The sequence below is a fragment of the Mauremys mutica genome, chromosome 1 (assembly GCF_020497125.1).
Source record: "Mauremys mutica isolate MM-2020 ecotype Southern chromosome 1, ASM2049712v1, whole genome shotgun sequence".
Classification (NCBI taxonomy): Eukaryota; Metazoa; Chordata; order Testudines; family Geoemydidae; genus Mauremys; species Mauremys mutica.
The window spans coordinates 154,418,517-154,431,014 of record NC_059072.1 but is presented as its reverse complement, the minus strand read 5'-3'; the positions used below and the strand labels follow the sequence as shown (position 1 = coordinate 154,431,014).

Here is a 12,498-nt window from a genome sequence, read left to right as displayed (position 1 = left end):
GAACCACTTAGTTTACCGTCTTGCTAATATTTATTATTTTGCATGCCTCCATCATGTCTCTTCTAATTCTTATTTCTAAATTTACAGTCCCAAACTTTTTTAGTCTGTCTTCATATAAAAGTCTCTCCATGCCTCTAACAATTTTTATCATCTATTTTTGAAAAACTCAACAATATTTTTGCTATATCTTTATTATTTATGGAAAGCCCTATATATATTATGGTACTACGGAAGTAGTAAATAATAGTTATATATGACTTGGAAGAGACAGCAAAGACCACAGCAATTAAATCAGTAGATAATACTAAATTGAGAAGAGTTGCAAACTTCAGAGAGAATAGAAAAATAATACAACAATATCTAAAGAGATTTGATACATGACCAGATAATAAAAAAAGAAGAATTGACTTGGAAAAATTCAGTGCTAATATAGGTCATGAAAAATAATGTGAAGCACATAAAATGGAAGGAAGTGCTCTTGGAAGTAGTAGTGCTGAAAGAGGCAATGAGGTGATAATAGACAGCAAATTAGACATGAGTTTAAAATCTGATAAATCAGCAAAATAAACAATTGCATTTTGGGGCATAATGTCATGAAGCAGGAAGATGATATCTATCTCTCTTTATAGGGATCTTGTGTAACAATGCCTAGAACACTGAATTGAGTTCTGGGCACCACATTATCTGGAAAATACTGACAAACTGAAATACATTCACTGAAAAGCAACAAAATGGAAGAACTGACTTGTGAGGAGAAATTTTAATCTGTGTTTTCTACTGATGCCAGCAGTACATAGTGGGTGTGTTTAAGCAAATTAAAACAGCCACTGCAAAGTTCTGTGGTAACTAGTTTACAGCAAGTATCGGGGGTAGCCATGTCAGTCTGTATCCACAAAAACAACGAGGAGTCTGGTGGCAACTTAAAGACTAACAGATTTACAGCGACTTTCTTCTGCTGTAAAACTGAATTACCCAACAAAGTGCTTTCCTGGGACTTAAAAAGGATAAAAAAGAGAGTGTAAGGGGTACAAGGAAAAAATGAGCTAAACAGAAGGAAAGATAAATGAGATCTTCTTACCTGTTCCTCCCAGAATCTCTGAATCCTTTAGCAAAAGGGTTTCGGTCAATTTTTAGTCGAGTAATCTGAAAAGGAAGGAGCTGAGAATTAGGAGTTGTTTGAAGATTTTTATTTTTAGAGCAACTAAACTACCCTAAATGCCCTAATATATGCTGCCTCTATTCACCCAACGTATTTTTTATTTTCTACTTACTAACTTCCCAAACAATGTTAAGGAGAAAAGGCAACAGCAAAGCACAGAGTACAGCCTCCAGGCATTAGGCAGGACTGCAAAACCCAAGATGGTTCCAGCCTGAAGGGGTCTGTTGTTAGCTCTGCTTCCTGGTGGTTGGTGATTCATAACTACTCAAAGTTGGGTTAGTTAGTTCCCCTAGTCATTCTGATAGCAACTGTCCTGTTTGTGTTTGATAATTGTTTCAGAATAGAGATATCTTGGGGTTGCAGAGTATATACATATAATAAACCAACTGCACCCCAGAGCCAAACATGGCCACACTAGAATTACTGCCGCTGAATATGGCTCTTTGATCCATAGTCAACCTTGTGTAACTCCATTCCACTGATTTCAATAATAGGGATGAAACTGACTCTTTCATTGTGCAAAATTAGGCCGGAAAATCACAAGAATAGACTGTGATTTCTGACACCGTCTCCTGAGGATCACTGCCTCCTGCACAGGGTTTTGAGCATTTCCCAGCTTGGTTGAAAATGCAAATGACAGAACTTACCTGCACATTTCAGACCTCAGAAAAAGCTTTGGTGTGAGTTCAAGTGTCAGATGGTGAAGGTTCAAGGGGATGAGGTACAGCTGGTTTCTAAACCAGTTCTCTGGTCCCTACCTCAAAGTCATTAATCAGAATATTTTAGAAATTATTCAAGTTTGTGCCCCACTTTAGGACTTTATTGTTACTCATACACTGCTATAATGTACATGGCACCGTACAATAGACTGGAGAAGTCAAAGATCAGAGACCTAGTATTCACCCCTGTATTCACCCCTAGACTTCATGTAATAACCTTTGTGCAAAATATGCCTTGTGAAGCATCATTTAAAACTAACAACACACCGATAATCAATATTCTTGTGTAATGTATGTATGAAATGCATATTAAGAGTTATAAACATAGGCTGAAATTATGACTACAGTGTGTTTACCAGATAAGTCAGGATAGTAGGAATGCTGGTTTCTCAAAGACAAAGAACAGGTTGATGCCTCTATCCAGGTGTCATCAAAGGTGATTGTCAATCACCAGTGACCACTGCTTGGCAACAAAAGGGGGGCAGGAACAGATTGATGTTCATTTTAGCAAATAACAACACGGAACCTCTTTCACTACAAGACCCCATGTCTCCATCCTCACAGCTGGAGTGAGCTTTATCTAGGGGTAACCTCAGGAAAATGCATTTCAAAGGGTGACTGGACTACAAAAGTGAGGTGCAAAACACCCCAGGTTATCTCTCTCTTTCACCTAACAAGACAAAGGAACCAGCCTTTTGATTTTGTGGGGAGAGCCTGACCTGCGAATTTGGTCAGCCATGTTGCTGGGAGCCTGTGGTAAGGATTTTACCTTGAACCAAGTGTAGCTTAAGTTTGAGCTACTAAGAAACATTTTACCTTTATTTTTTGTAACCATTTCTAACTTTAATACATTATATTTGTACTCACATAAAACCTATCTCCTTGTAGTTAAATAAACTTGTTTTATTTTTAATCTGAACTAATCTGGTGCTGTGTTTAAACTGAAACTGTTTGGTAACCCCAGTTAAAGTAGTAAATGGTTGAATATTGATCCTTTACAGGAGCAGTGGACCTTTAATATATGAACTGCCCAGGAGAGGGCTGGAAACTGGAGAACACATGTTTTTTGGGGAAAATCTAGGAATGGGAGTCTGTTGGGGTCACCCAGCAAGTAGTAACCAAGACTGGTGGAAGCTAGTGTGTGACTGGAGTGTTGCTGACAGGCTGCTGGATCAGGGCTGCAGCTATACACAGACACTCAGGTGTGACCTGCATGCTGGTAGGTTGTTTTTCAGCAGCTTTTCCAACCCCTTCAGGGCTGGAGCGGGTGCTCACCCCGCTACAGGACCTTTGGCTTTTTTCCAAGCCAAAGGTTTGTTGGGAGCTACAACAGCAAAGCATTGTGAGGATCCCAGGTCTTAGGGCAAGCAGTGACAGAACCTCACTGGACTGGATTGCACCCCGCAATGTGACACACCCAAAAGGCTCATAATCAAAAGTGGGTAAAATATTAAATAAAACAGTATAGATCCTTAAATCATAAGGCCCGAAGGACTCATTATGAGACTCTAATCTGACCTCCTGCATAGCACAGGGCATAGAACCTCACCCAGGAAAAAAGCCAAAGGTCCTGTAGCGGGGTGAGCACCCGCTCCAGCCCTGAAGGGGTTGGAAAAGCCCTGCAGAGAGCTGGGGCTGGGGAAGGGAGTAAAACCCTGGCTGACTGGGGGAAGTGGCTGCAGCTGGGGCCATGCCCCAACAGACTAATTGGGCCTTATAAGAAGGCCAGGGCAGCCAGAAGCTCTGGACTCTCTCTCCCTTCCAGTGCTTCACCACCCTCCTAGTGAAAAAGTTTTTCCTAATATCCAACCTAAATCTCCCCCACTGCAACTTGAGACCATTACTCTTTGTTCTGTCATCTGCTACCACTGAGAACAGTCTAGATCCATCCTCTTTGGAACCCCCTTTCAGGTAGTTGAAAGCAGCTATCAAATCCCCCCTCATTCTTCTCTTCTGCAGACTAAACAATCCCAGTTCTCTCCGCCTCTCCCCATAAGTCATGTGCCCCAGCTCCCTAATCATTTTTGTTGCCCTCCGCTGGACTCTTTCCAATTTTTCCACATCCTTTTTGTAGTGTGGGGCCCAAAACTGGACACCATACTCTAGATGAGGCCTCACCAATGTCAAACAGAGGGGAATGATCATGTCCCTCGATCTGCTGGCAATGCCCCTATTTATACAGCCCAAAATGCCGTTAGCCTTCTTGGCAACAAGGGCACACTGTCAACTCATATCCAGCTTCTTGTCCACTGTAACCCTAGGTCCTTTTCTGCGGAACTGCTGCCTAGCCACTCGGTCCCTAGTCTGTAGCAGTGCATGGGATTTTTCCATCCTAAGTGCAGGACTCTGCTCTTGTCCTTGTTGAACCTCATAAGGTTTCTTTTGGCCCAATCCTTTAATTTGTCTAGAAGCTCTGGAGTCTCTCTCTGCTTATAGAGAGAGAAGGACTTGGCAGCTAGGGAGCTGAGCAGGGTACTGGGGGTGGAGCGGGTTTGGGGATAGGCTAGAGGAGCTGGGGAGCTCTGGCCTAGGAAAACCCCCAGGCTGTGGGCCTAGCTGGGGGCCTAAGACCAGTACCAGGGCTGCAGAGGGGCAGCCCAGCTATAGAGAGAGGCAGCAGGTCCAAACCCAACCTTGCCAGTGATGAGTAGGCTGATACTGCAGTCTGCCCCAGGGAGTGGGGCTAGATGGTGACTGGCAGTAGCCATATACTGAGGCAAGGTGAGGATAGTGGGTGGGGGTTCCCTGGGGAGCGGAGACCCTAAGACTGAGGGGTTACTGCCAGGGGGCAGCGCCCCAGATAACAGGGCACTGGGTCTGGGAGGGACGCGAAGGCCAGTGGTAAGGTGGATCACCTGCCTTCCAGCCTGCAGGGGGTGCTCCAGGACGCTGGAAGAGCTAATTCCCTGAGATGACCAGCAGGAGGCACTGCAGGGGTGAGTCCACCCCCTTACAGGTCCAACAATTATTAATGGTAAGGCTAAGGCCTGCTTGGAATTTGAATCAATGATCTCTCACCATAAGTGAGAAGCAGACACATAAGCCACCAATGTACCCTAGAACCAGTTAGGAACTGAACCTATCTCCTCCTACACCTCAAGGCACTATCTTAGGGTGACCATACATCCTGTTTTGGCTGGGAAAGTCCCCTTTTTAAGCCCTGTCCCAGACGTCCCGACTCTTTTGGCTGAATAGGTTTTTATCCTGTTTGCTCTTGTCAAAAAAGTGGTGTGCGCCCCCCAATGGGGTGCAGAGGAATATTGGAGGGGGCAAGCGATGAGCCTTGGCCAAGCGGATCGGACCAGCCTCACGCAGAGGTGGGGGGTCTCAGATGATTAGCTGGGACCAGCTCCTTGCAGTGTCTCATTTTCACTTTGAGAAATATGATCACCCTATACTATCTTAATCCTACATTAACCATTAACTGTATTGACACTTACCATCTAAATAGAGTGACTGTGGACCTGGCATCCGTCTTTTTAATCTATCCAGCATCCCACACCACATACATCACCTTGCAGCTGGAAGGCTTCAAAGAAGGAGTGGGATTTGAGGGGGGATTTGGGAATGAAAGGAAAATAGCCAATCTTATAATGGGAAACCTCATCTTCTGAAGTTTTCTCCAGGCCTCCGCTTCCCTTTTTTAGATTTCCCACCATACACAATTTTCAGATGGAATGAAAACATGTCAAGGTTGTAAGCTCTTTGCAGAAGGGTGTGTGTCCTATGGTTCATAAAGTTCTATGGTGCTGCATAAACAGTTTGGAATAATTAATTAATTAAATGTGACAAACTCATTTGAATTGTTTTGAGATGATATTGTCACTTATTTCAAGGTTGTTCACTTTAACATATAAATCTGACTATATTGAAAAGAGGAGTGATTCCTAAAGATTGAGGTTACAATGTTGTTGTCTGCAAAATATCTAAGATGAGAAACATCTTTTCATTACCATTCTTGATTTAAGACAAATTCTTTCATCCCTGCAATCTGTAGCAGCAAACTGCAAACCATATTTTCCTTTCAAGTCAGGCTACAATATCAGATTTTTCCTTTCAAGCTGGTTTATGTTGTCATTCTAGTTTATGATGCTGGCTTATGATATATAACTTGACCACCATGATATTGGCACACTGCATACGACTTTGTCTGTTACGACATTTTACCTCACATGGCTGTGATAAATGGTGAGAATTTGCATTAACATGCATTTTTATCCCAGCACTGTTCTACCGACCTTGCTTCTATGCCCAGTGTGTGCTCCCTCTCTGTGGCTTTCAGACTTCCCTGGACATTCAGGAACTGAGTTCACACTCAACTTGTATTCAGCTCTACCCAGGTTCCCAGAATCAGGAGAACTGCTCCAAGCCCCTTTAAAGTCGTGTGACATAATATGTCCTCACAACCAAAATGGTAGCGGCAGTTAATGTAATTTTCATCTCCTTCCCTGCACCAGCTGACCCTCCTGCACCTTGGGAGTATTCACTCTGATAAGGGCAAGCATTAGCACTGACACCTGCTCTCCCTTGGGATTTCCACTTGGGAAGGGTAGCTTTAACTTATAGCTTAGGGATCAGCACATTACCCTGCTGACCTGACCACACCTCCTCTCCCACTTTGGGGCTCGGTAAAGACTTGATTGAAACCACTCTCCACTTTCTGCCTTATGGGCCATGTGCTTGAGCTGCTGGTAAAAACTGCCACTGAATCCATCCCTATGAAGGTAAAGTCTTTAGAAAGCAAAGTTGCCATCAGTATGGGATTTCTGAACCAGCTGTCTCTTCGTCCTTTTACCTCTGGACAATTGGACTCTTCTCTTTAAGCACAACCCACAGCTCTCAGGCATTGATTCAGACCAGAGTTCTGTAGTTGCAGAAAGAATGCCAATTGTTTTCTGCAAACTATGGAAGGATGAAAGAGTGAACCAGACTTTCATCAGGGCGTGTTTTAGGTAATACAGAACTGGCCATTCTACTCCAAAACTTCCTGTCTTGGTTAAAATCTCAGCTGCTTCCATTGTTTTATTTTCCTTTCGGTCTCAAGAAATTCATATCCTTTCAAAACATCTTTTTGAAGTCATTCCTAATTAGAATGGGTATGGAATCCTATATAAATTATTTATAATAATTTCCTTAGTGCATCTAGAATGCCCATTTACTCAGGTGAATGAAAACAGCTCTCCATGGAAATCTCTCTGGGGCAGAGACCGTCTTTTGCTTCTGTATTTGTACAGCTCCTGGTTCAGGACTACTGTATGGCTACTGCAACACAAATAAATAATATGGACTAAGATGGCATTTCTGGATGTTTAAAAGTCTGGGTGAAGGAACACAGTCTATAATCAAAGCATTATCTGTTCCAGGAATAACTAGTTCTCCAGATCGTAATTTCATCATAGCAATGCCCTTTTGTGAAGGTATACTGAGTTCGTGTACCTACCTTCCTGTGGAAAGTGGCCAGCTCCTGTACTTGTAAGTAAAGTATTAAGCCATTAAGAGCTGCTATGCACAGCGGCCCCTTTCTCTCATCTATGACTTTGTTTCACTGCCAAAAAATGGTGTGTTTTTACCATGGGATAGCTATGAGTATGTCTACACTCTAAAGAAAAACTCACAGCATTGAGTCTCAGAGCCTGGGTCAACTGACTTGGGCTCATGCAGGGCTAAAAATAGCAGTGTAGATGTTCTGGCTCAAGCTGGAGTCCAGGATCTGAGACTCGGTGGGAGTGAGGGTCTAGCCCGAGCAGGAATGTCTACACTGCTATTTTAGCCCCACATTCTGAGTCCTGTGAGCCTGAGTCAATTGACCTGGGCTCTGAGACTCTGTGCCATGGGTTTTGCAGTGTAGGCATACCCTAAAATGTGTTAGCTTTACCCACTGTAAAATCCTAGTGGTTTTTACTACAAGGGAGGTAGGTGAGGTCAACAGTATCCTCCTTCCCCCTACCCACAATGATTGGCCTCCCCTAGCTAACTCAGAGTAAAACTACAATGCCCTGTGTCCACTAGGATTTTGCAGTAGGATAGGTAGCCATCTTTTTTGCAATGATGACATAGTTTAACTGCCCATAAAATACATCTTCTCTGTTAGCTATCTTTCTCAGAGATTTAATTCTCAGAGAGACACAGAATATGCTACTATTTTTATAAATACAGGGAAAAACACTGCAGGTGAAGGAGGTAATAAGTGCCAGGGACACACACTGCTTTACCTGCTGGTTTTGATAGGCTGTCACTGTGGTGAAGACAGTTTCAGGGAAGTTGAAAGTTTTCACTCCATCACCTGCAGGGACTGGTTTTGTAGGAGACAGATCACTGCTGAAGTCCTTGCGGATCACATGAACTCGAGGCTGGTACTTGTGCATTGAATGTAGGATTATCTTTAAATAAAGAAGAGAGGGGGAAATGATTTGCCTTCAGGGCTCCTATGCTCGGCCAATAACTACTACATGGAGATGGGGGCAGACTAACAAATCCCAAGACTTAGCCTATTGTGATACAACTGCACAGTCTTTACGCTTGTCTGACAACTGAGTGAGATTCAGCCAGTGATCCCTCCGTGGTGTGTGTGTATGTACAGCCACCCCAACAAAACTGAGCTCCTATCCAAAGGGAGCCCTGGGACTGGGGGGACAAGGGTTTATACATCAGTGTGGTTAGGCAAGTCCCAGAGTGCAAGCAATGGGGCTGGGCAAGAGACCTTTCTAGCTTTTGTGTGGAATGGTTGCATCCCTGGGCTTGGAGCAGCAGAGCTGAGAAGTGTTATATCTCCCTGGGACGTGGTAGGGGGCGGGCTGGGGCAAGGGCATTGAGATTAGCTTCTGACTTACGTGGCCTTGATCATCAAGCTCGTTGTTGGTCAGCTTGAGTTTGTCAAAACTGACAACCTGCCTCATCCAGGTGTCACCAGAAGCCAACGAGTCGGGATGGATATACACCCTGGGAGGCACTGGGGAGTCAGCGTTGCCCGCCACCATCCACTTGGAGCTGTGATACACGTACCTGAGAGAGAGGGGTGAATCTTTATGGCTAAGGAACTCAAGAGTCAGTGAAGAAGGAACATTGCCAGAGCGCCCCTTCCCCGCCACCCTGCCATACACGTGCCAAGGCCTCATGCACACATAGGGGTAATGTGCTTTACTGCAACCTTTCACCTTGCAAACGCAAACCAGATAATCGAACTGAACGAGTGGCCAAGGGATTCTTTATTAAAACCACCTTCCCAGTTCCTCTCAGCTATAAAGCTCTGCCATATGTGCTGTCCTGGCTCCTTAACCCTCTCTGTGCTGGAATACAAGTCTGTGAAAATACTGCTAGCACTTCATTATTTCTAGAAGATAAACCTGGTGGGGCGGGACCTCTCACACTGGGCTGTTCAGCATACACATTCAAGGTGGATTGATTTGACTAAAAGTGATTTAAATCACTGATTTTAATCATGTTTTAAATCAGCAAGCAAGAACACTTGATTTAAATCATCTATTTTAATCTTGTTTTGCATTTGTACTTCTTAGTTCTTTTCGTAAAGAGAAGATGATTCTCACTGGTTGGTAACCATTAAAACATGTTGATATGCAACTAAATATAGCTTTTACACTAAATTGGATATGTCTTTTTGCTACCAGGGGATAAACTGTATCTACACACATTTATTCAAGCAATCATATAGCTTTACATATGTTTATTCAGATTCTTAATTTTTATATTTCTATTTTATTATTTCTTATTTACTAGATGATGACAATGTTTTTTTTTCTTTTGATTTGTGTCAACTCTGGATGGAAATTCAAATGCCTGAGAGCATCAGTGCCTGTGTCACCTGCTACTCCAGTGCTGCATCCTAATACAGATCTACAAATAGCTCAGTCCTGACCTGCAGCACTCCCTGCTATTGCCCATCCCATGGCTCTCTTGGTGAGTGATTGCTAATCCTGGCTAATTGTGAAATGCACACAGACCAATAGAGACTAGAAAGAGAAAAATTGTTTATTCCTTGAATCAGCAGGCAGGGTTTGAATCCTGGTCTCCAGCAGGGGCGGCTCTAGACATTTCGCCGCCCCAAGCACGGCGGCATGCCACGGGGGGCACTCTGCCTGTCGCCGGTCCCGCGGCTCCGGTCGACCTCCCACAGGCGTGCCTGCGGAGGATCTGCTGGTCCCACGGCTTCGGTGCAGCTGCGGGACCAGCGGACCCTCCGCAGGCATGCCCCCGAAGGCACCCTGCCTGCCGCCCTCCCGGCGACCGGCAGAGTGTCCCGCGCGGCATGCTGCCCCAAGCACGCGCTTGGTGTGCTGGGGCCTGGAGCCGCCACTGGTATCCAGAAATGCAAGGGAGGGAATGTATTAATCCCCTGACTCAGTGAGACCCTCAGTATGATGGATCAGATGCTCAGATGGTATAAATCAGCATTGCACTACTGATGTCAATGAAGCAATGCTGATTTACATCAGTTGGGGAATCTGACTCAATCTCTCTCTGATTGAAGCATGCACCTTTACACTTGTGTATTGTGGTGAATGTTTTTTCCAGACTCTCATTCTTTTGGTATTCTGAATCTAGCTCTCATGGTGTTCCTCATTCTGCCACTGAAAGTCTTACCTGTATCTCTTGTTATCCACAGGCACAATGTCCATGGCTATGTAATACTGTTGGTGAGGGTCTAAGCCTGTAATTTTCACTCTCATGGCTGGAAACATTCTCCTAGAAAAACAAAAGTAGAAATGAAGAAGAAAATGGTGAATGCAAGAATTATTAGAAAAGCTTGGGAGACTCGTTGGGATCTTATCTGACGACAGTAGCAACCATAAGAATATTGCCACATGAAGACTGTAATGCAGGTCCTGCTTGTAGGACTGACTTATGGGTGGTTATATGACATCAGCTTGGTGTGGGTGCTATAGTTGTTATCTTGGTAGGTTACCAGATATCTTCTTCTGTTCTAGTTTCCTGGTGCATAGTTCTTCCATAGCTACTTCAGGATTAATTGTCTTTGACTCACCAATCTTGTTAGATATTGGAATTTAGATTTTTGTCCTTCTGCTCGTGAGTCTTTTAACTGGTAATGCTAATAAAGTATTGTGAGTCATGCTTCAATAATCCAAAAATACTAAATCTGGATCCCTTGAATCCACCAAGGCTGTTTTTATCAAGTTATTTGCTATTTGTACTGACTTTTCTGTTAAGCCCCTACTATACAGAGTTAAATGAGTTGACATGGTGTGCTTGAACTGATATATCAAAAAGTATTGCTGAAATGAGCCCCTCATGAATTGTGAGCCATTACAACTCAGCTAGAATCCCCGGAAAGCAAACTGTGATTTACAATGAGTTACTACATTGCTTTTCAATGTGTTGTGCAACAACTTACAAAAAATTAAATATTGGTCCACTGATATTAGGCAATCTTTCCTTTCTAATGCAAATAGCTTTGGCAATGAGGAATCTCCTGAGGTTTCAGGGATTGTTTTGCATTCTGTTCCCAATATGAACTACAAATTTCTCATTTGGATACTTTACCTTCAGTGACAACATTCATCGCTGGCCAGAAACAGCCGTCACAAACTCTCTTCTGACACTTTTCAGTACCCAGGGGTGCACTGTGGATTATGCTTAGCCATTTTTGACTTCACGCTATAGCGTGTTGTGACACTAAGCCCTTGTAAAGAATCCTGTTATATGAAGCAATGCCATCTGTATAGCCCCAGAAAGGTTTCTATGCTTGAAGATGCCTGGGCTTTTTCTGGTGGCTGTTCATCTAGCACTACCCTTTCAAGCCACTGTAAGGTTGGGACTTTTTGTGTTCTTCACTGAGCAGATCAATTTTAGTTCTGGAAACTGTGGTAGTCCTTAAGTCATATTTACATCCAATTCCCCTTCCTGAAGAGCCTCGCTGTGCTGTTTATAGGCACTCTTAAATGCACATCTCTCATCTGAATTTGCTTTATTGGGCCTATATTTCACATTTAATGAGAACTTTTGCCATTTCATAATCATCCTCTGAAGTCTAGGTAGTGCATTTTGTAATATAATTTTTTTGTAATGTAAATTCCAGCGACTTATGGTCTGTTTCTGTCTTGATTGAATTCTACCCATAAACATATTCCTGAAAATGTTCAAAGCCAAAAATCACTTGTGAGCATTTTTGTTCCATCTGAGCATACTGGGAATAGCTCTGTTGTGATTAGGAAGCATAAGCCACTAGGCAAGTGTCTTGCAGAAGGACAGGCTCCCACCTATGTGAGCTTGCGTTGTCTGAGACAGTAGGTTCTTCGTTAAACTCAAAATATTTCAGTACTGGTGCTTCTGTGGCAGCATTTTTAATTTCCAAAAGCCTTCCTCTTGCCAATCATTCCACTGCCATCCTGAACTGTCCTCAAACATCATGTTAAGTGAAGCAGAGTGAGACTGGTGTAATGGGGCACCCGAAAGTATCAGACTCTGGGTATGGCTACACTGGCGATTTGCAGCGCTGGAAAGCCTCCACCAGCGCTGCAATTAGTAAGTGGCCACACCTGCAGGGCACTTCCAGCGCTGCAACTCCCTGGCTGCAGCGCTGGCCGTACACCTCACTCAGCATGGGGAATAAGGATTCCAGCGCTGGTGCTGCAGCGCTGGTCATCA

At 43.7% G+C, this 12,498-nt stretch overlaps 1 protein-coding gene across 2 annotated transcripts in view; it reads right to left on the bottom strand.

The window, feature by feature from the left end:
* The window catches only part of TBX15 (T-box transcription factor 15), a 140,326-nt gene that overhangs the window by 36,804 nt on the left and 91,024 nt on the right, over positions 1 to 12,498 (bottom strand). For both annotated transcript variants that reach the window (XM_044983963.1, XM_044983970.1), the window contains 4 exons: positions 10,477 to 10,578; positions 8,709 to 8,880; positions 8,091 to 8,258; positions 1,079 to 1,143 (listed from right to left, as the gene is read on the bottom strand). In XM_044983963.1, coding sequence (XP_044839898.1) covers positions 1,079 to 1,143; positions 8,091 to 8,258; positions 8,709 to 8,880; positions 10,477 to 10,578 — 507 coding nt within the window. The remainder of the gene's footprint in view (positions 1 to 1,078; positions 1,144 to 8,090; positions 8,259 to 8,708; positions 8,881 to 10,476; positions 10,579 to 12,498) is intronic.